Source organism: Castanea sativa, chromosome 9 (assembly GCF_040712315.1).
Source record: "Castanea sativa cultivar Marrone di Chiusa Pesio chromosome 9, ASM4071231v1".
NCBI classification, from domain to species: domain Eukaryota; kingdom Viridiplantae; phylum Streptophyta; class Magnoliopsida; order Fagales; family Fagaceae; genus Castanea; species Castanea sativa.
The window spans coordinates 23,399,134-23,419,923 of NC_134021.1; the positions used below are offsets into that span (position 1 = coordinate 23,399,134).

Below are 20,790 nucleotides of genomic sequence, written 5' to 3' on the forward strand. Positions count from 1 at the left end.
TTGGTTGATAAAGGAGCAGGAGATGCAACAGATGACGCAAGGCCAACTGGCCACATAATACTAACTGGAATTCAATAATGCAGCTTGAGTATTAACTTATATAATTTCTTTGCCCATAACACTAAAAGGTCAATTTATAAGAAAATAGAGAGCTAGAGGATGAGGAAGATCACAAGCTAGAGAGAAAAGATTGAAGTAGAAACTTCTGCAATTGTATTAATAATCAAAACTAAATATACAAGAGGTATATATATATATATATATATGATCTAATCCCAAAATGAAATTAACTAACCTCTAACTAACTCCACACTATACGGGCTTAACCTCTACAACCTATCACTACTATACATGTGTTCATACACATAACTTCTAATTGATTTAAGCCTTTAATTGACTTAAGTCTAAGCTATAGGTTGTATGAGACATCACAGTCGTTTAGCTCATGTTTAAAACTAAGTCTTCCAATACTCTATTCTGCTGCTCTGCCTGGGCCATTAACTTGAATTGCTTGCACCTATCTTCATTGTATCTGTCTTTCTCTTTTGTTTCTAATCTGTACAGTCAACCAAACTTTCACATTCCCCCTCAAGATGAGAAGCTGAACTATGGATGTTCACAACATTCATCTTGCCCAATAAGTATTTTAATTGTTGACTGTTGAGAGCTTTGGTAAGTAAGTCAGCCAATTGTGAATGTGTAGGAGTAAAGAACAATCTAACCACATTGTCTTGCACCTTATCTTTGACTACATGACAATCCACTTCAATGTGCTTGGTTCTTTCGTGAAATACTAGATTTTCTCCAATGTAAATGGCAACCTGATTATCACAAAACAATAAGGCAGGTTGAGGATGATAAATCTCCAAATCCTTCAATAAAGCTAATAGCCAAGTCATCTCAAAAACTGTCACAGCCATGGCCCTATATTCTGCTTCAGCAGAGGACCTAGACACTATGGACTGTTTCTTGGACTTCCATAATATAAGAGACTCACCCAAAAATATGCAATACCCTGTAGTTGACCTTTTGGTATCTATGCAAGATGCCCAATCAGCATCTGTGTAAGCCTTCAAATGGAAATCTAATATAGCTGATAGGAAAATGCCTTGACCAGGACTACTCTTTATGTACTGCAACACCTTATAAGCAGCATCCAGATGGGGTTTTCTGGGTTTGGACATGAATTGACTTAGTTTATGAACAGGATAGGCAATATCAAGTCTAGTGATTGTTAGATACAACAATCTACCCACTAACCTTCTGTATTCTCCAGGATCAGATAGCAACTTGCCTTGAAATTTGCTCAACTTCAAATTCTGCTCCATTGGCACTTTGCTAGGCTTGCAAGCTGACATTCCTGCATCCTTTAAGACTTCTAAGGCATACTTTCGTTGACACAAAGTGATGCCCTTATCTGATCTAGCTATCTCAAGACCAAGAAAGTACTTTAGACCTCCAAGATCTTTAAGTTTAAAATGCTGTTCTAAAGAAACCTTGAGCTCTTCAACTGCTTGAACATTATTGCTGGCTATGAGAATGTCATCAACATAAACCACCAAAGCTATCAAAGAATCATTGAACTTCTTTGTAAACAATGAGTAGTCAACCTTAGACTGTTTAAAACCATACTGCTTGATGACAGAACAAAATTTTGCATTCCATTGCCTTGATACCTGTTTAAGCCCATATAAAGACTTGTTCAATTTGCAAACAACATTCCCCCCTTTGCTGTGAAAGCCTTGAAGGAGTTGCATATACACTTCCTCATGAAGATCACCATTCAAGAAAGCATTGTTAACATCTAAGTGTACCAAATTCCAACCTTTCACAGCAGATATGGCAAGAAAAGTCTTGACAGTAGTCAATTTTGCAACTGGGGAAAAAGTATCAGTAAAATCCAACCCCTCTTGCTATGTAAACCCCTTTGCAACCATCCTTGCCTTGAACCTCTCCACAGAACCATCAGCCTTGTACTTGACCCTATAAACCCATTTACATCCAATTGTCTTTTTATTTGAAGGCAAAGGAGTAAGGGTCCAAGTGTTATTTGAAACCAAAGCTGCAATTTCAGCATTCATGGCCTCTTGCCATCTAGGATCCTTAACAGCCTCATGATAGAATCTTGGTTCAAGAATAGAGGTAATAAGAGAACAAAAATTGGCATAGGAAGGAGAGAGAAGGGAAGTGTCAAGATAATCAGACATGGGATATTTGGGAGTACCTGATTTGTTGAGAGGAGTGGACTGGGGAAGCTCATTAGAACTGATAGTGCTGCACTTGTAGTCTTGCAAATAGGAAGGAGGTTTAGTAGGTCTAGATGATCTTCTTAAAGAAGGAACAGAGGCATGAGGAGCAACATTAAACTCTTGATCAAAGGGTAAAGGACTAGGTTCTGCATTATCTGTAAAGCCAGAATCTGAACCTGTCAAAGTTGGTGTGATAGAATCAGAAGTGACTGGAGTGGAAGAGTCTAAAGGTGGATCAGACATAAGAATAGGACCAGAATTAGAAGGAGGAAGATCTGAAAAAGGACTAATAGGTTCTGGAAACATGGAATCAAGTGGAAGAGCCACATTAGGACAAATGTGAGAAAGGGAGATAGAAGTACGAGGAGAATAGGTAGAAGAAATGAAAGGGAAAACAGTTTCATGAAAAGAAACATCCCTTGAAATGAAAATTTGTCTTGTGATCAAATTTAACAACTTGTATCCTTAAACACCAAAGGGGTAACCAAGAAAGACACAGGGGATTGACTTAGGAGAAAATTGGGACCTATTGTGAGCTAAAGTAGAAGCAAAGCAAAGACAGCCAAAAACTCTTGAATGATGATAAGAGAGAATTTTGCTATAAAGCTTTTCAAAAGGAGTCTTATGATCCAAACAATACTAGGCAGCCTATTGATAATGTAGACAGCTGTCAAAACACAATCTCCCCAATAACAAAGTGGTATGTTGGAATGAAATTTCAATGTCCTTGCAATGTTTAAAATGTGTTGGTGCTTTCTCTCCACAACTGAATTCTGCTGTGGAGTAGCAACACAGGAATGTTGATGAATAATTCCATGTTGTCAAAACACAATCTCCCCAATAACAAAGTGGTATGTTGGACTGAAATTTCAATGTCCTTGCAATGTTTAAAATGTGTTGGTGCTTTCTCTCCACAACTGAATTCTGTTGTGGAGTAGCAACACAGGAATGTTGATGAATAATTCCATGTTGAGCATAAAAGTAATTATTCATCAACATTCCTGTGTTGCTACTCCACAACAGAATTCAGTTGTGGAGAGAAAGCACCAACACATTTTAAACATTGCAAGGACATTGAAATTTCAGTCCAACATACCACTTTGTTATTGGGGAGATTGTGTTTTGACAACATGGAATTATTCATCAACATTCCTGTGTTGCTACTCCACAACAGAATTCAGTTGTGGAGAGAAAGCACCAACACATTTTAAACATTGCAAGGACATTGAAATTTCATTCCAACATACCACTTTGTTATTGGGGAGATTGTGTTTTGACAGCTGTCTACATTATCAATAGGCTGCCTAGTATTGTTTGGATCATAAGACTCCTTTTGAAAAGCTTTATAGCAAAATTCTCTCTTATCATCATTTAAGAGTTCTGGGCATTGTCAGTCCTAACCACTTTGATTTTGGTATTAAATTGAGTGAGAATCATTTTACAAAATGAAACGAGTAAAGTCCTAGTATCTGTTTTAGATTTCGTAAGGTAAACCCATGTGGACCTTGTAGCACCATCTACAATGGTAAGAAAGTATCTAAAACCATCATGAGTTGCTTTAGCAAAGGGATCCCACACATCACTGTGAATCAAATCAAAAGCATGATCAAACAAATGATTGGCATTAGGAAAAGGTAACCTTTTATGCTTTGCAATAGGACAAACTACACAATCTTTATTGGAATGAAAAGAAGATACATTAGAAATACAATGTTGAAGTTTGTCATCAGAAACATATCCGAATCTAAGATGCCACAAGTAAGGCTTAGTAACACTAGGAACAGAAGAAATAGAATGAACACAGGACTACAAAACTGACTCAAGGACAGTAGTAGCTTTTGAGATTGACTTGCAATTGACTGAATTTTGCAGCAGGTACAGAATGTTATGAAGCTTACCCAATCCAATCATTTTCCAGCAAGTAAGGTCCTGTATGAAACAATAGTTGGAAAGAAAAACCAAGCAACATGACAAAGACTTGGTCAACTTGCTTACTGAAATCAGATTGAATGTAAAGACTGGAACACAAATCACATCCTCAAGAATTAAGGATGGAGTGACCTAAACTGTGTCTATGTGTGTAGCAAGAACCTTTTCACTATTAGGCAAATGCACAAAGAAGATATAGAACTAGTAATTTTAGTAAACAAGGATACATAGTGGATAATATAGTCAGTAGCCCCTGTATTAAGAACCTAAGTTTCCTCATTATAGGCTGTTTTGTTTGAAGGATTATCAGCAAAAACTGAATTCTTCAAGTTAAGACAAATAGAATCCTAGAAGGAAGCACAAGAAATACCTGAAAGTGCTGAATTTGCTGAGTGAATAGCTTCATTAGCACCAGAAGAAGAAGCATGTGAGCTCAGTAATGACAACAATTGCTGACATTGTTCAGATGTGAAAGGAAAAGATCCTGAATGAGAAGCAGCCTCGAATTGACTAGGTTCACCATCAAGAATTACTTGATTAGCCATGGATACCTTACCCTTTTGCTTGTATCCTGGTGGAAATCCAACCAACTTGTAGCGTTTCTCCATGACATGACCTACTTTGCCACAATGATTGCAAATAGGTCTGCCCTTTCCTTTTGTGCTCTTCCCAGCTTGATTGAAAGCTTGAGTCTTGACTGCAAAAGCAGTTGAATCAACTGAAATTCCTCCATTGAAACCTAAGGCCCTCTGCCTTTCCTCTTGTATCACCAAAGAGAAAGCCTTGTCAATTGGGGGATTTAGCTCCATCATCAGAATCTGAGCTCTAACTTGTGAATAAACTTCATTCAAGCCATTGAGGAATTGCATCAAGGAATCTTGATGATGAAAAGATGTGATCTTGTCATTGACTCCACAGACACACTTACCACGGGAACAACATGGTAAGGGCCTGAGATTGAGCAATTGATCCCAAGCAGCTTGAAGATCAGTGAAGAATGTAGTTACTGTTGCATCTCCTTGCATAATTGTTGAAATTAATTTCTGTAGCTGTGAAATCCGTGGGTCATTAGCTTGTGAGAAACGATTCTTGAGTGAATTCCAAACCTCCATTGCAGTTTTTCTATAAATCACACTTGCAGTGATGTGAGGAGAGACTGAATTCAAGATCCATGAAGAAATCATGGAATTGTTCTTTAACTAGGCAATTTTTCTAGAGGAGTAATTGCCATGGAAGCTATTATGGAACTATCCACAAAACCTAGCTTGCTCTTCGCATCTAATGCCATAAGCATAGCCCTAGCCCAATTAGGATAACTATCTTCTGTCAAGAGCTGAGTGACAAGAATTGCACCTGGTGATTCACCATGATGCAAGAAAAATGGACTTCCCGGATCCTCCATTGGAGAGAGCTCATGAGGAACGGTGGATTGAGAAGAAGAAGAAGACTGTGAATTCTGGTCTTGATTCGCCATTGACAGAAGCATAGAGCTCTGATACCATATAAGAAAACAGAGAGCTAGAGGATGAAGAAGATCACAAGCTAGAGAGAAAAGATTGAAGTAGAAACTTCTAGAATTGTATTAATAATCAAAACTAAATATACAAAAGGTATATATATATATATATATATATATATATATATATAAAATATAATCCCAAAATGGAATTAACTAACCTCTAACTAACTCCACACTATACAGGCTTAACCTCTACAACCTATCACTGCTATACACGTGTTCATACACATAACTACTAATTGATTTAAGCCTCTAATTGACTTAAGTCTAAGCTACAGGTCGTATGAGACATCACAGTCGTTTAGCTCATGTTTAGAACTAAGTCTTCCAATACTTTGTTTTGCTGCTCTGCCTCTTTGCCTGAGCCATTAACTTGAATTGCTTGCACTTATCTTCTCTGTATCTATCTTTCTCTTCTGTTTTTCATCTGTACAGTCAACCAAACTTTCACACAATTCTGTTTTTAGTGTGTGATCTTAAGTTTGATTTCATTGTGCAGGAAGCATTGGTAGGGTTCTATCGATTCATTTGGAATCTCTTCTATGCTGAGTGCATTATATATCCTTTCATCTAGCAAATTAATCTTTATTTTTCCTGACCTTTTATTAGAAAAAGAGAAAGAGCTTTTGAAAATATCAGAGAATGCTTTCAGATAATGATATATTGTTGTATGCATTATATGTTAAAAAATTTCCTGTATTAAACTACGTCGCTTGGCAAGCAAAAGTAACATATGTTGTAATCGACAATTCGACACTCTACACAACTATATAATAATTCTTTTGCTCTGAGGATAAGTGTTGGATTAATGCTTGTTAGTTTGCTAGTAAAAGACTACTGCTATAACACTACTCTCTGAGAATATAACAAGTATTACCACCCCACATGCCAATGTGGAAAATTAGGTCATTAGCAACAACAACAGCAACAAAGCCTTGCCTTAATCCCCCAAATGCTCACCCAAAAAAAAAATAAATAAATAAAAAAAAATAAAAAGAGTTCTATCATCTATGTTAAGTGTAAAATGAGAACATTGTTCGTATTATGCAGTGGGAATTTCCCAAATTGGCACTAAAACAAAATCGAGCGATAACATAAAGTAATTGAATTGGTGTTACTTAATTGAAAGACGCTACGAGACTGGTTGATCATATATTATGGAATGTAAGTAACTTGAAGGTGGAGGGTGCCACATCCTTGTTACCTTTCTTTTATGAATAATGATAGTCACGTACTTCCTATTACACACTCTCACATGACTAAAATTATGTTTTTAAAACACAATTTTACAATTTTAATTGAAATCTTGTTTTACACTCTGTTTGGAAGGAGTGAATAGAATGAAAAAGATTGTAATGAAAAGAATTATTTTGGAATATTCTTTGCATTTCTTTGTTTGAGAGTTCTACCTATAGCCTATAGGCATTTTAAACCCCAAATTTAACAAATAAATAATATATTTTTTTATCAAATTAAAAATAGGGGGAAAAAACTACATGGCTTGTTTCTTGTGAGATGTGCTCTAAGTCCTAAGTCCTAACTCATTGCTTTCTATATATGAGAACTTTAGAGTGTTAAATTCATTATGTCCCGCACACAAGCTCAAAAACTGATTATGCACAACAATATTAAATTCAAGTAATGTTAATTAGCAATGGAATGTGAAAACATTTTAATTGTACATGGTGTATGAAATTTATTTATACATTAGAACAAATTTGCATTTCCATCTTTTCCATTATTTTGTATGTTTCAATGTTTAGTACATAATTGCTCTTTAAAAAAGTATCTTGATCATAATTTTGGAGTTTAAAAGCAAAGAGAATAATGTTAATTATGTGAATTGTTTTTATATTTTTAAATGAGGGTGAATTTTTCTATATCTTGCGCGAAGAAAACTTGAAAATAATTGCATAGAACTTAATTTTAACATTTGATTACTAAAATATTAACAAAATGGCTATCATTTTATCACACATGATTACAAATCTCAAAATTTAAGTAAAAACATTCTTTTAGGACTTTTTTTTTCATCTTAAAGTTAAAACATAATAACCAGTAATCAACTCACAAAAATTAATATATCTAATTATTTCATCAAGTAAAAAAATAACAAAATCAATCAATGATTTCTTACCTATAAAAGCGTACTAGATTTCACTAATAAATAAATATAATTTCTACAAAGTTGTCCCATAGCTGGGGATGTAGCTCACATGGTAGAGCGCTCGCTTTGCATGCGAGAGGTACGGGGTTCGATACCCCGCATCTCCACCTTTCTTCTCTTTTCTGTTTTTGTGTGAAACCAAGTTAAAGGACACACACGCATGACCATTCGTCACATGGAAAGAACTTGTGGCTTCTTCTCTCGATCTCATGGAGGGATTTAAATCTATTCATTGTGTTTTCCCCTTTCAAATAAATGCTAATGACCATAGAGATCGAGTTTGGTAAATTCTTTTATCCACTTTTGTTATGTCGATCTTTGTTCAAGTTTTTGACAACATTTCCACCATAAATAATCTAACAAAAATGTGGAAAACAATGGCAGAGAAAAGAATCCATATATCCTCTCTTTTCTACTAAGTATTATATAACAAAATCCAATAATGGATTGTAGTTTCATCCATATTTGCATTAATTAGCCCATATATAAGAGTGTAGTTGTTGTTTGAGGCAGTGTTACTTGCTCCAGAGCAAGGGAAACTCTGCCTGCAGTTTGTCTCTTTACAGTTTACACAAAGAAAATGGAGTAGGAACCTTTGAGCTGAAACGGGAAAAGCTCCATGGCAATGCATTAGCACTTCTTGATTTTGGGGACAAGTTGGCTTGCTCTAGAACCTGGACTAGAGGCTCAAGAGGATAGTGGGTGTTCTAAATTGTTTTAGTTACACAGGGTTTTGTTTCCCTTTTTTTATTTTGTTTCTTTTTCCCTCTGTCGATCAAATTCTGAGCCATGTTACACCTAGGAAATACATGTTAGGAATTTAACCTAATTCCTGAACTTGTGAGAGATGAAAAAGAGAAAGAAATAATTCAAAGAGAAAACAATCACATAACACAATATATGGTTTGATAATTTGCCTACATTCACATAATTGTTGCATTTTTTACAAGAGTGGCCGACCATACAGTGAACCCTGATCTAAAACTACAAATAAATATTATACACCCCAAAATAACCAAGCCAAACCCTAATTTCATAAAAAAATTTATTTAAAATTGTCACACTTATAAGTAAGGTTGGGTCACAAACCGGATCAAACACAAATTAGGCTCCACATAACCCAACTGTACAACAAGTTCCTTTAATATATAATATAGGCAGTAAGATAATGATGGGCCAATGTTTGAAATTTGGACAGAGTTCAGCATGACGGAGCCATGGTTTGACTTCGGGCCAAATTTTTTTAAAAATATATTATTATATATGTGGGTATTAGTTTTTAGCAATTTTATTTTATAAAATTATACTTTTGCCTTCTTAATAATATAATTGATTCTTTTAAGAATATTGTTATAGTCACAAATTTTTCTACAACATTTTTACAAACTGTAAAGATAGCAAATTCTTATTAGTTCACATTTGAGTCTACCACTTACATTATTTGTAGCTTTAGCATTTTTTTTCATTTTAAAAGCCAAATCTAAAACAAAATATACAAGCCCAAAAAAAATTAGTCCAACAACAAAATTACCAATAATAAAACCAAACAAAGCTAAGCCTAGTCAACCAATTTCACCCAAAACAAACAATCTGACCCTTAAACAGCCAGCAGCTAAGCAGCAGCAGAGTCAGAAGTTGAAGTCACTGCACACAACCAGCAGCGATGCCGCCCTCTTTAACTCTAAGTTCTGGCGCCGTCCTGAAGTTCAAATGTGCATTATATCTTGTAGGTATGAATGCGCTTGAATATGCTGTCATTTTCCTATTCCTAAGCAACTGGGCATTATTCTGGCAATCAACTTCGGCGAATATGTTCAAATGTAATGTACAAAATGTTACTCTATAAAAACTTTCTTACTTTATTACCCAATAGAAAAGAAAATACACTTTGATATCTTAACAGTGATTTTGGCTTTATGATTTCAATATAGGACCTACATGCATAATTTTTGTTTTGTTGATTTATACATACATCATAAAGAATTAAAATGGGTCTCTTGTCTTCTAAGATTGAAGGGCACCACATCCTGCAGAGCCTCTTCAATTCTCATTCCATCCCCACCATAATCTACAAAAAAAAATGTGGAAAACAATGGCATATAAAAGAATGCAAAAGAATCCCTATATCCTCTTCTTTTTTCTTTTTTTTAATAAGTACTACATCCTCTTCTCTACCCCAGTATTATATAATAAGATCCGTTATGGATTGTGATTTCATCTATATTTATATTTAGTGATATCTATAAAGTTGTTTGAGACTGTGTTACTTGCTCTGGAGCAAGGGAACTTCTGCCTGCAGTTGTCTCTCTAAACAAAGAAAATGGAGTAGTATCCATTGTGCTCAAGCGAGAAAAGCTCCGGGGTGATGCATTAGCACTTCTTGATTTTGGGGACAAGTTGGATTGCTCCAGAACCCGGGCCTGAAGCTCAGAAGGATAGTCTCTCATGCAACCAATTCGTGGCCCCGCACCAGTTGCCCATTTACTGGATAATTGTTTAGTCCACTGATATGACTTCATTCCTTTATGCGAATCTATCCTTTGCAGGATTTTTTCTTTTGGAATTGGCTGCTCATCATCTTCTTCTTGATATCCATCAAACAAGTTCATTTTCGGAACCATGAAATCTTCTTCAGATGAAAGTGATTCTTCTGCTGTTTCATATCCATCTGCTGAAGACAAATTTGGAGGGTCAGTGTGGCAACTTGATCTAAATTTTTCGCTCTTAGAACTGGCAAATTCATCATGTTCGTTTGGTATTTTAAGCCTGGTCATTTTTGGGCATAATTCTCCTGACAATCTTGGCATGAATGGTGTGGGATGTTCTGCAGCATTTGAATCCTGGTCTCTGGAATCAGTGCACTCTTGAGCTGACAAATTTTCACTAATTGATTCAGTATCCTGAGGTAAAACTGCTTCTGTTGAATTGCTCCAAAGGAAAATGTTGCTGCCCTTTTTATAAAGGGCTTCTTCTTCTTCTTCTTCACCTGGGCTTTTCTGTTGCATAAAAAGAGTGGTGCATTAGTGACTTGCCTTCATGGTGAATCAAAATCTGATATGAACTATGGCAAATAAAGTCCGTGTGCGATGACAAAGCCAAAGGTTTTTAGCTAGATATAAAAGTGCATATCTTCCATGATATGTCAATTGTCACCACTATTTGCAGTTCCAATATTTGCAGAAAGATGGATTTATATCTGTTGTTGCCAGCCACAAAAATGAGATTGTACAGGGTGAACTTTAAAAAACTATGAGAACAAAGTCTGCATGCTCTACCTTTACATTAGTGAGATCTACGTTGTGTTCCTTAAGGAACGACATGAGTTCCTGAAAATTTTCTTCTGTCGGTCGATAATGCCCACTGTGAGGCCAAACTGCCTAATTGAGTTGACAGAATTCGTGTTAGTACATCAAAAAAAATTTAATATGAAGTACAAGAAACCAATTAATAAAGCCAGTTCTTAAAATCCCCAATTTTTTTCTTTTATACCTTCAAGATGCCATCTTCCACTACTAATCTTCCAGCAGACAATGTGGCTCCACCTGCCAAGAAACTTGAATGTTGAAATGTGCCCTTGTTTTTCAGCCCAACGTATAAGGTCTTGGATGTACTGAGGACAAAGATCCACTTAGCATCTTTGGGTCCTCCTTCTGTATGAAGGTCTTCACCACTCTGCTTGTAGACAAGTTTCCCATCTTGCACCACAACTTCATAAGCCTTCCTTTCTGCCTGCAAAATGAAGCATTTATCAGTAATAATAATTCTAACTCTACTTTCTAGGGGCCATAAGGGGACATGAGGCTCACCGGACCAAGATATTTAATGCATTGCTGCTGAAGCTTCGATCGAGGACATCTCTCATGATTGACTTCTTTTCCTTCTCCCACATCGAGCCTGTTATTTTTCAAAGTTCAAATGTCAAGGGTGAAAATAATTCTCATTGGAAAGCAAAAGTCAATCTGAAGGATTTGCTTTTGGTCCCAAGTAATCCTACCAGTAGAAGAAGGGCTGTCTACTCTCACAGTGGAGCCATTTCACATAATAGAATTGAAGATTATGGCCATAGCGATGGCGGGGATCAATCTGTTTAGGAGAATAACAAGATTGAAAACAGGCCACAAATAAAACTAGTAGTTTTGTCCAAAGATTTACTTTAAGCATGAGACTTACTGCCTCAAGCCAATGTTGTAAAGCAAGTTTCTTAGCATTTCCAACCTTACATAAGCCTTTTCCCACCTGCCAAAAAAAAAATCAGCAACTTAGAACCATATATAACTGAGCAATATTTGTTAACCATGCACCAAATTGTTATAAACTTACCTTAGCAGCTCTAGTTCTTGCCCTTGACCAGCGTGAAACAGCTGTCTCTGGTTTACCGATGTCAAAGAATGATATAGAGCTTCGCTTCAGTTCTGCAAAATCTAGCAACTTCCACCTATAAAGTGAATAGCAAGAAGCTTTTATATTGTTTGGACAGATGGAAACAACACTATTTCATTTGGTGTTAGTTAACATTTGAAATGGAAGGGGTGCGTTCAATTTTATAAAATCATTCTTGTAATGAAAGATTAGACAGCATGCATTAGTGTAAAGGAATGCGCAAAAAAACTTATACAAACCAGCTTTGTTCCACAAGAACTGCACAATCTGCCAACCGTCTCCTTGTTCGGAAACTCTTGTACACTTTCTGCAACTTCAATGCAGCCTTGTTTCTATTGTTCTTTGGCTCCAACAATGGTGTCTCGTGATTTTTCTCAGACAAGCTATCTGATTTTGCCAATTGGTCATCCACATCTCTAGTCTTAGAGCTCACACATCTTCCAAACACATCATTTTCCATTTCTGCAGTAGGAGTTTTGAATGAGAACACAGTCTCTAACTCCCTCCGTTTAAAGCTAAGTGATGCTTCCAATATCATCTTTCTTGAACTGTATGATTTCAACTTAGTGGAATCTGAATCGCGGATGTTGAAACCGACTGATCGCAATATGTTCCTCACTACTGAACGAACTGATCTTACAAGTATAGCTTCATAGCTACTAACCAAATCATCAAGGTCGGCAACTGGGCTAGAAAAGGATATACCCATCTAATCAAAATGGGATATCTTGTATATATCCCAGATAACCAAGATCTTAATCAAAAAGATCCATGGGATCTGGATACCAAGAAAATTGAAAGTTAAATATTATTATCTTTGACAGGCATCATATGCTAGAAAAAATTACACCAATTTTAAAATTCAACAATGAGGATTTATGATTGATCCCATGAACACCTGTCCACATTTCGTTTCATACAAAAAGAGCTAGGATTAGGACTAGGAAATTTTTTTTGAAAAAAAGATGCCTGAAAAAATTAAGTACGTACCAAAAAAAAAAGTATGATTGAACCGAACTTAGAGCATTTATAAGACCACATAAAAAAATAAAAATAAAAACTTCAAAATACACAACCAATATTCCTGAAGTTCATTTCTTATTTTGTAGGCCTAAATATCCTAATAGAAATGTACCAAAAAACCATCTTGCAGAACATTTAACACTCCCATATTCCTATTTCAATCAAGCAGCAGAAAAGCAAGTGCTTAAGAGACACCATTGTCAATGTTGACACCTTTTCCTCTACAAACTTATTTGTACACATAATCATGACTACATTATTTCCTTTTAATAGTTGAGTAAATTCTCTATACAATTTTTACCAATTTTAACACAATAGCCATAACCCATAAATTCGGAAGAAGAAGAAAAAAAAAAAGAAAACCCAGAAATCATTTTTTAAATTCATGTTTCTTCTTTACACAATTATCAATAAGTTGAATGACAAAATAAAAATAAAGAAGAAAAGACAAGGACATAAGAGTGATGAAATGGAGGGTATAATAATGTTACCTTAATCCATCAGAGACAAAAGTGGAAAATGAGAGACGAGACTTGAGGTTTCCCCAAGTCTGAAAGGAAAGGTATGAGAGAAAAGAGAATCAAAAAGTGAATGGCCCAATGGAGTTTGGTTGGTAGCAATGTGGGAGAGAGCGAAGAATGTGGGAGGTGGCGAAGAGGTTAAGAGATTACAGAGTGGCTTTCATTAGTTGAGCCACTCTCTCAGCCTGAGCTTTTCTGTGTCTCTTGAAAAACACCAACTACTCGTTTAATTAGTTGATTAGTTCTATGCTGCTATTCTTGCAAGATGTACCTGTGTATATATAGCAGAGAGACGGGGGCTGGTGTGACTGAAATACTAACAGACATTTTTACAATAAATTATATAAAATAAGTTAGTATTGACGAGTAAAAAATGAATGTCAGTTACGAGCTTAGATTAGGACCTGTAATCACTTTTTACTTAAGATTTATTGATAAAATGTCGTGAATATATTATTATTCATTTTCTGTTTTATATTATGTTTTCAAATCCCTTTTTGTTTTCACTTTTCACATTAAAAACAATTTCAAACTTTTGAATACTAGACATTTGAACAAGGTGCTGTTTGTAATAAAAATAGACATAAATATCAGCTACGACTGTGCCAAAAACCACAAAAGATAAAATGACCAGGACCTAATAAAAAACCAAAAATCTCAAAGACTGGTCAATTATTATACATTAAAAAAAAATTGATTTCTCTCTCCCTTTATTTTCTTTTTCACCCAAAGTTTGATTACAGTGCATTAAACTATTCAAGATAGTAATGATATGTAATTAAAAATGGACACATATCATCGTTGTGACCAATTTAATATACTTAGATCCAAACCAAATTTATTAAATAAAGTGATATTAATGGTAAGTTCAGACGGGATTTAATTTGTTGGTATACACTATATAGCTATAACTGAGGCAAATTATTAATAAAAGATTAATCGTTTTGCAAAATTTGGATGGCCAAACCGCCAAAAAATATTTGATGGTCACAAATCACAAAGGATCAATGACTGCCATTCAGTTGTTTATAATTAAGAGTTTAATTAAGCCAATGGTGTATTATAATTTGAGTGGATAAAACTAATGACATGGCTAAAGTTTGAATGGACCACCTCACCTTTGTCAAAACTCAAAATCTACATATATTTGCAGATAGTTATACTAATAAAACTTTTTTTTAATGAACTTTAAATATCGATGCATTCAATACAGTGACTTGTAAACTGTCAAAAAAACAAATACAGTGACTTGTAGAACCTCGTGTACAGCCATGTGTACAGATGTCAGTTGGGAAATAGGTAAAACACAACAAATTATCTAATCACCATTTTTTTTTTTACGGGGACAGAGTAGTGTCACAGCCATTGATTAAAAAGAAAACTGTTCTAAAAAAGCTATATAGTTTACTTCTATTTCTGTAGTTCAATATATGTTTGACAGGTAACAATTGACTTAATTCAATTGTTCTAAGTGTAGGGACACGATTTTCAGACTAAGCTCAAAATGTAAGGGATCTTGGCCCCGTGAACTCAGTACAATAAATTTGTAGAGAGTGGGTCAAAGAGTTAGGTTTAAGTGCATGGATAATAGTTAATATGGTTTTGGATGATGAGCCAACAAGAATTGAACTCGGTTTGTGCGAGAAAGTTTGTCCTCGGCACAGTCCGAGGAGCTCTGTTTTAGTATATATTAGATGACAATGGTTACAGGAGTTGTTGAGATTGCTATAGTGCTTTCTCTTCTCCTTTTTTTATCCTCTACCTTCTTTGGGATCTCTACCCTTATTTATATTACATCTCTCCCTTCATCCTTACCCTACATGTGGACTACATGTGGACAATTGATGGTTTATACTGATACTTGTCCCATCAGCCCCCTCTAAAAGTTTTCTAGGGTGGCTGTAAGGCTGTCATAATACTGTTTAGAGGTCACTTCCTCATTAATGCGATGGTAGCAGCTTTCCCTTAGATATTTTTGAGTCTTTATCCCTCTTGTGCGTTCATGATGCTCGTTGCTATCATTAGAACTTCCTGAAAGGTCATCCTTGATCATTAGGATCTATACCAGATTTGCGTTTAGCTTTATCCGAGGAGATAGAACTCCTCGGACTCGAACCACCCATGCTTCTCGACCAACACTACATGCTCTCGGCCAAATCCCAAAATCCATGACCCCACAATAACCCCTCAAAACTCTGATTTTCTCCTTGCATCCGAGGAGAAAAGTGGAGTTTTGAATTCTTAAGAGTTGATTCTGCTTTGATCCTTTAATTTACACCTGTGGGAGTGTCGTTTCACGCGCCCCATATTTATACTGTGAATTGCTCATTTCAGAGCTACCAATATGAGGATTTGGTTATAATCTTGGGCCTGTCTTGACACTTAATGAGAAACAAATAGATGTTGTGTAATGATAGTTCCCCAAAGTATGTGGTCCAAGGACCGAGGCATGATCAAGTTTATAATTTAAATACCTTAAAGAGAGATGTCATGAAGTGTTAACTTTCTCACATCATCTGGTCCGAGGACCGAGGCATGATTGAGTTATAGTTTAAACACTTTGAAGAGAGATGTCATTATGTGTTAATTTCTCCAAAGCAGGAGGTCTGAGGACCCGGCATAGCTAAGATTCTTCTTAGCAGAAGGTCCGAGGACCTAGCATAGCTAAGACTCTTCTTAGCAGGAGGTCCAAGGACCCAACATAGCTAAGACTCTTCTTAGTAGGAGGTCCGAGGACCCGACATAGCTAAGACTCTTTTTAACACTTAGCAGAGGTCGGTGGGACCCGCCGTAGCTAAGACTCTTCTTAGCAAGAGGTCCAAGGACCCGGCATAGCTAAGACTCTTTTTAGCAGGAGGTCCGAGGACCCGACATAGCTAAGACTCTTCTTAACACTTAGCAGGAGGTCTGTGGGACCTAACGTAGTTAAGACTCTTCTTAGCAGGAGGTCTGAGGACCCGGCATAGCTAAGACTCTTTTTAGCAAGAGGTCCGAGGACCCAACATAACTAAGACTCTTCTTAACACTTAGCAAGCGGTCTGTGGGACCCGACGTAACTAAGACTCTTCTTAGCAGAAGGTCCGAGGACCCGACATAGCTAAGACTCTTCTTAACACTTAGTAGGAGGTCTGTAGGACCCAACGTAACTAAGACTCTTCTTAGCAGAAGGTCCGAGGACCCGGCATAGCTAAGGTACTGTTTAACCACTTCAATAGATGCCAGTGTGTGTTAATTTCTCCAAAGTCGAAGGTCCAAGGACCCGGCATAGCTAAGGTTTTGTTTAACCACTTCAATAGATGTCAGTGTGTGTTAATTTTCCCAAAGCAGGAGGTTCGAGGACCTGGCATAGCTAAGGTTCTGTTTAACCGCTTCAATAGATGCTAGTGTGTGTTAATTTCCCCAAAGCAAGAGGTCCGAGGACCCGGCAAAGCTAAGGTTCTGTTTAACCGCTTCAATAGATGCCAGTGTGTGTTCTGTTTACCGCTTCAATAGATGCCAGTGTGTGTTAATTTCCCCAAAGCAAGAGGTCCGAGGACCCGGCATAGCTAAGGTTCTGTTTAACCACTTCAATAGATTAGAAGATATCAATATATACCTTCAAGAACTATCCTCGCCGCAAAGCCCCTTTGAATTGCTCATATGTTGTTGCCACTTCCTCTAATGGAGGTTCAGCGAACTCGGCCACCAAATTCGCGAGGACCTGACCCTTGACAGAGGTACGAGGCATGTACTTGATGTTAGAAGCCCCCAGAACTGTGCCCCATTTAGTAATCCTCCCCGTATAATCCGCACTTTGTAGTATAGACTTGAGCGGAAGCTAAGTTAGGACAATAAATGTGTGCCTCATGTAGTGACTTGCTCACATAGTAAACTGGCCACCATAATGGCTTTCCCCAGGGACTCTTACTGATAAGGGCCTAATCCTATCATATTTAACTATTGCACTCACTATCACACAAGCTCTCCCCACAGACGGCGCCAATTGTAGGGACACGATTTTCAGACCAAGCCTAAAATGTAAGGGATCTTGGCCCCGTGAACCCAGTACAATAAATTTGTAGAGACTGGGTCAAAGAGCTAGGTTTTAGTGCATGAATAACAGTTAATATGGTTTTGGATGATGAGTCAACAAGAATTGAACTCGGTTTGTGCGAGAAAGTTTGTCCTCGACACAGTCCGAAGAGTTTTGTTTTAGTATATATTGAATGACAATGGTTACAGGAGTTGTTGAGATTGCTACAGTGCTTTCTCTTCTCCTTTTTTTTATCCTCTACCTTCTCTGGGATCTCTACCCTTATTTATATTACATCTCTCCCTTCATCCTTACCTTACACATAGACTACATGTGGACAGTTGATGGTTTATGCTGATACTTGTCCCATCAGCCCCCTTTAAAAGTCTTCTGGGGTGGCTATAAGGCTGCCATAATACTGTTCAGAGGTCACTTCCTCATTAATGCGGTGGTAGCAGCTTTCCCTTAGATATTTTTGAGTCCTTATCCCTCTTGTACGTTCATGATGCTCGTTGCTATCATTAGAACTTCCTGAAATGTCATCCTTGATCATTAGGATCTATACCAGATTTGCATTTAGCTTTATTCAAGGAGATAGCACTCCTCGGACTCAGACCACCCATGCTTCTCGGCTAACACCACATGCTCTCAGCCAAATTCCAAAATCCATGACCCCACATTAAGTTTATTAAAAAAATTCAATTGTTTAATTCAAATATTTTAAAGTCAATTTGCATTTGGATAAACCTCAACAAAGTTATATTACGTTATAAATTGATACTTACACGCTATGAATATGGATATAACTCTGAGGGGGGAAAAAAAGAAAAGAAGAAAAAGATATATTTGAAGCAGCTTATAATCACGAGAAGTATGATAATAAAATTCTAGCAATTAGGCCAAGAGCTTCTCAGCTCGTTTGCACTTCTTGGATTCCATTTCCTTCCACTCTATTTTAGCATTTATTTATGGATAATTTTGCTTTTATTTTAAGATAGAATACACGATAAGAAAAATAAATAATTAAAAATGAATTTATCCAAACACCCGAAAGCCCATAACAATTATTATTATTTATTAGTGATATCCTTATTTATTTCTTCTTTTATTTATTTTATTATTGATTCCTTTTTTTCTCTTTTTTTTAATATAAGATAGAATTTATACTCTAACCTAATTTCAGTGTTTATATATGTGAAACTCCCTTCTGTAGACTTAAACCCCGACCCTTACCCCCCACACCTCACAAGTACTTATACTTGTGAAATGACCATCGCACAAAGGGTGTGTGGTGGTATTGATTCCTATTTTTTAAGATAACATACTAACTTATAAAAGTAAGGTAAAGTCACACCGTCACAGTCCATGATCATTTGTACAAGCTAGCTATAGACCTTAGAAATTCCAAACCTTATTGTCGTTTTTTTTTTTAGTTAGAAACTTTGGAGGTCCTTTTTTATTTATGGGTAATATTAATGAGTGCTCTTTAGCTAATTTTTAATAAACCATATTAAGTTTTGGCACTAATTTTATGAAAAATATAAAAAACTATTAAAAATTTTACATAAAACTATAGAGTATAGTATTTATTTATAGGTTAATATGCCCTTGACTTTAAAAAAAGTCATGTACTTCCACACACTCTTGTTGTGATGACCTCTACGAGTATAAGTGCTTGTGGGGTGTGGGGGGCAAGGGCCAGAGTTCAAGTCCCCATGAGGGAATTTCACACACATATACACTTAGATTAGGCTAGAGTAGAATTTCTATCTTGTATTAAAAAAAAAAAAAAAAGAGTCATGTTAATGGATGTCTTTAGTGTATTTGTTGAATGACTATTTTAGAAAAAATTTGATACCACTTTCATGAAAAACGTTAAAAATTATTTTAAAAAAAATCAATTACTTTCTTATTTTCTCGTAAAAATTTTAATTTTTTTTTATAAACTAATGCAAAGTTATGGATACCATTTCGTTCCAACCGGAATGGCCGGAAAATTTAGTAAAGGCAAGCAAAATGGAGCGGAAAGCCCCTCTATTCCACCTGGGATAAGATTTCGGCCTGTTCTGGTATGTTTCAAGAGATCCGGGTGGTTTTGGTTTTGGCTGAAATACAAGATTCGGTCGGTATGGGTTTGTTGCAGATAAAGTTGAACTTGGATCTTCTGAAGAATATGAACAAACCAAAATCAATCCACCATTCTTTTGCTCAAAAACATTATAGTCTTTTGCTTCATATGATGAGTTGTAGTAGAATAACAGTAGCTTAACTAGAGGAATATTATGGTTCACACAGTCAAGCTTAACAATTTTGGATCTCCATTAGAGAGAGAGGCGGAAAATAGAGAAGGGAATCTGAGAGAGGTAAAGCTTATTAAGAGGTAACCCAAACAAGTTGCATGTGTGAGTTAAAAAAATAAAAATAAAAATAAAAATAGAAAGCTATGATTATGAGTCAATCAGTGTAGATAAAGATGTGATGAAGGGTAGAAATCGAGGAATTATAGAAAAAAATGAAGACGTGTGGGAATAGAAAAAATGGTAAATTTTACAAACACACCCTCAGGCTTGGGTTAATACCAATCAAGTCCATAACATTTAAAAACTAACCTTCTTAATCCACAATTGCATCAACCCAAACGGGCTTCTAGCTCTGTTACTTTTTTTTTAAGTTTCTCTTTCTTTCTCTCTGAACTCCCTTCTTTTTCTGATTTCTCTTCTCCTTCCCCTTTCTTTCTCTTCTTTCTCTTCTCTTCCTCTGACTCTCGTTTCTTGTCTCTCATCTCTGATCTCTATTTTCACTCTCTTCTCCTCTCTATCTTCATCTTTGTGGGTGAGCCGTGGTGGTGGGTTCGTTGATTTTGTCTCTCCCTTCATCTTTGTTGTGGCATCGTCGTGGTAGGTTCGTTGATTTCTCCTCTTTCTTCGTCTTTGTTGTGGTGCTGTGGTTGTGGGTTTGTGGTGATTTTATGGGTTTTTGTTAGGTCGATG

At 36.2% G+C, this 20,790-nt stretch overlaps 2 protein-coding genes and 1 non-coding gene across 4 annotated transcripts; 1 reads left to right on the forward strand and 2 right to left on the reverse strand.

Moving 5' to 3' along the window:
* Nucleotides 1-551: 551 nt before the first annotated feature.
* Nucleotides 552-5,652, reverse strand: LOC142608934 (uncharacterized). The gene is made up of 6 exons (XM_075780588.1): nucleotides 5,439-5,652; nucleotides 4,549-5,334; nucleotides 4,148-4,178; nucleotides 3,754-4,023; nucleotides 1,944-2,667; nucleotides 552-1,853 (listed from the first exon to the last, which is right to left on the reverse strand). Exons 1-6 carry the CDS (start codon nucleotides 5,650-5,652, stop codon nucleotides 552-554), a joined length of 3,327 nt encoding a protein of 1,108 aa, XP_075636703.1.
* Nucleotides 5,653-7,898: 2,246 nt separating this feature from the next.
* Nucleotides 7,899-7,971, forward strand: TRNAA-UGC (transfer RNA alanine (anticodon UGC)). The gene has a single exon. It is a non-coding gene; the product is annotated as a tRNA-Ala (tRNA).
* Nucleotides 7,972-9,368: 1,397 nt separating this feature from the next.
* Nucleotides 9,369-14,014, reverse strand: LOC142610033 (IQ domain-containing protein IQM6-like). 2 transcript variants are annotated; one of them, XM_075781750.1, is made up of 9 exons: nucleotides 13,759-14,014; nucleotides 12,484-13,022; nucleotides 12,185-12,299; nucleotides 12,035-12,100; nucleotides 11,859-11,947; nucleotides 11,671-11,758; nucleotides 11,354-11,593; nucleotides 11,140-11,241; nucleotides 9,369-10,860 (listed from the first exon to the last, which is right to left on the reverse strand). In XM_075781750.1, the coding sequence occupies exons 2-9, from the start codon at nucleotides 12,951-12,953 to the stop codon at nucleotides 10,105-10,107; spliced, it is 1,926 nt and encodes a 641-aa protein (XP_075637865.1). In that variant the 5' UTR covers nucleotides 12,954-13,022; nucleotides 13,759-14,014; the 3' UTR covers nucleotides 9,369-10,104. The 2 variants fall into 2 exon arrangements, with proteins under 2 accessions (XP_075637865.1, XP_075637864.1); XM_075781749.1 differs by having other exon boundaries at nucleotides 11,859-12,100.
* Nucleotides 14,015-20,790: the final 6,776 nt, after the last annotated feature.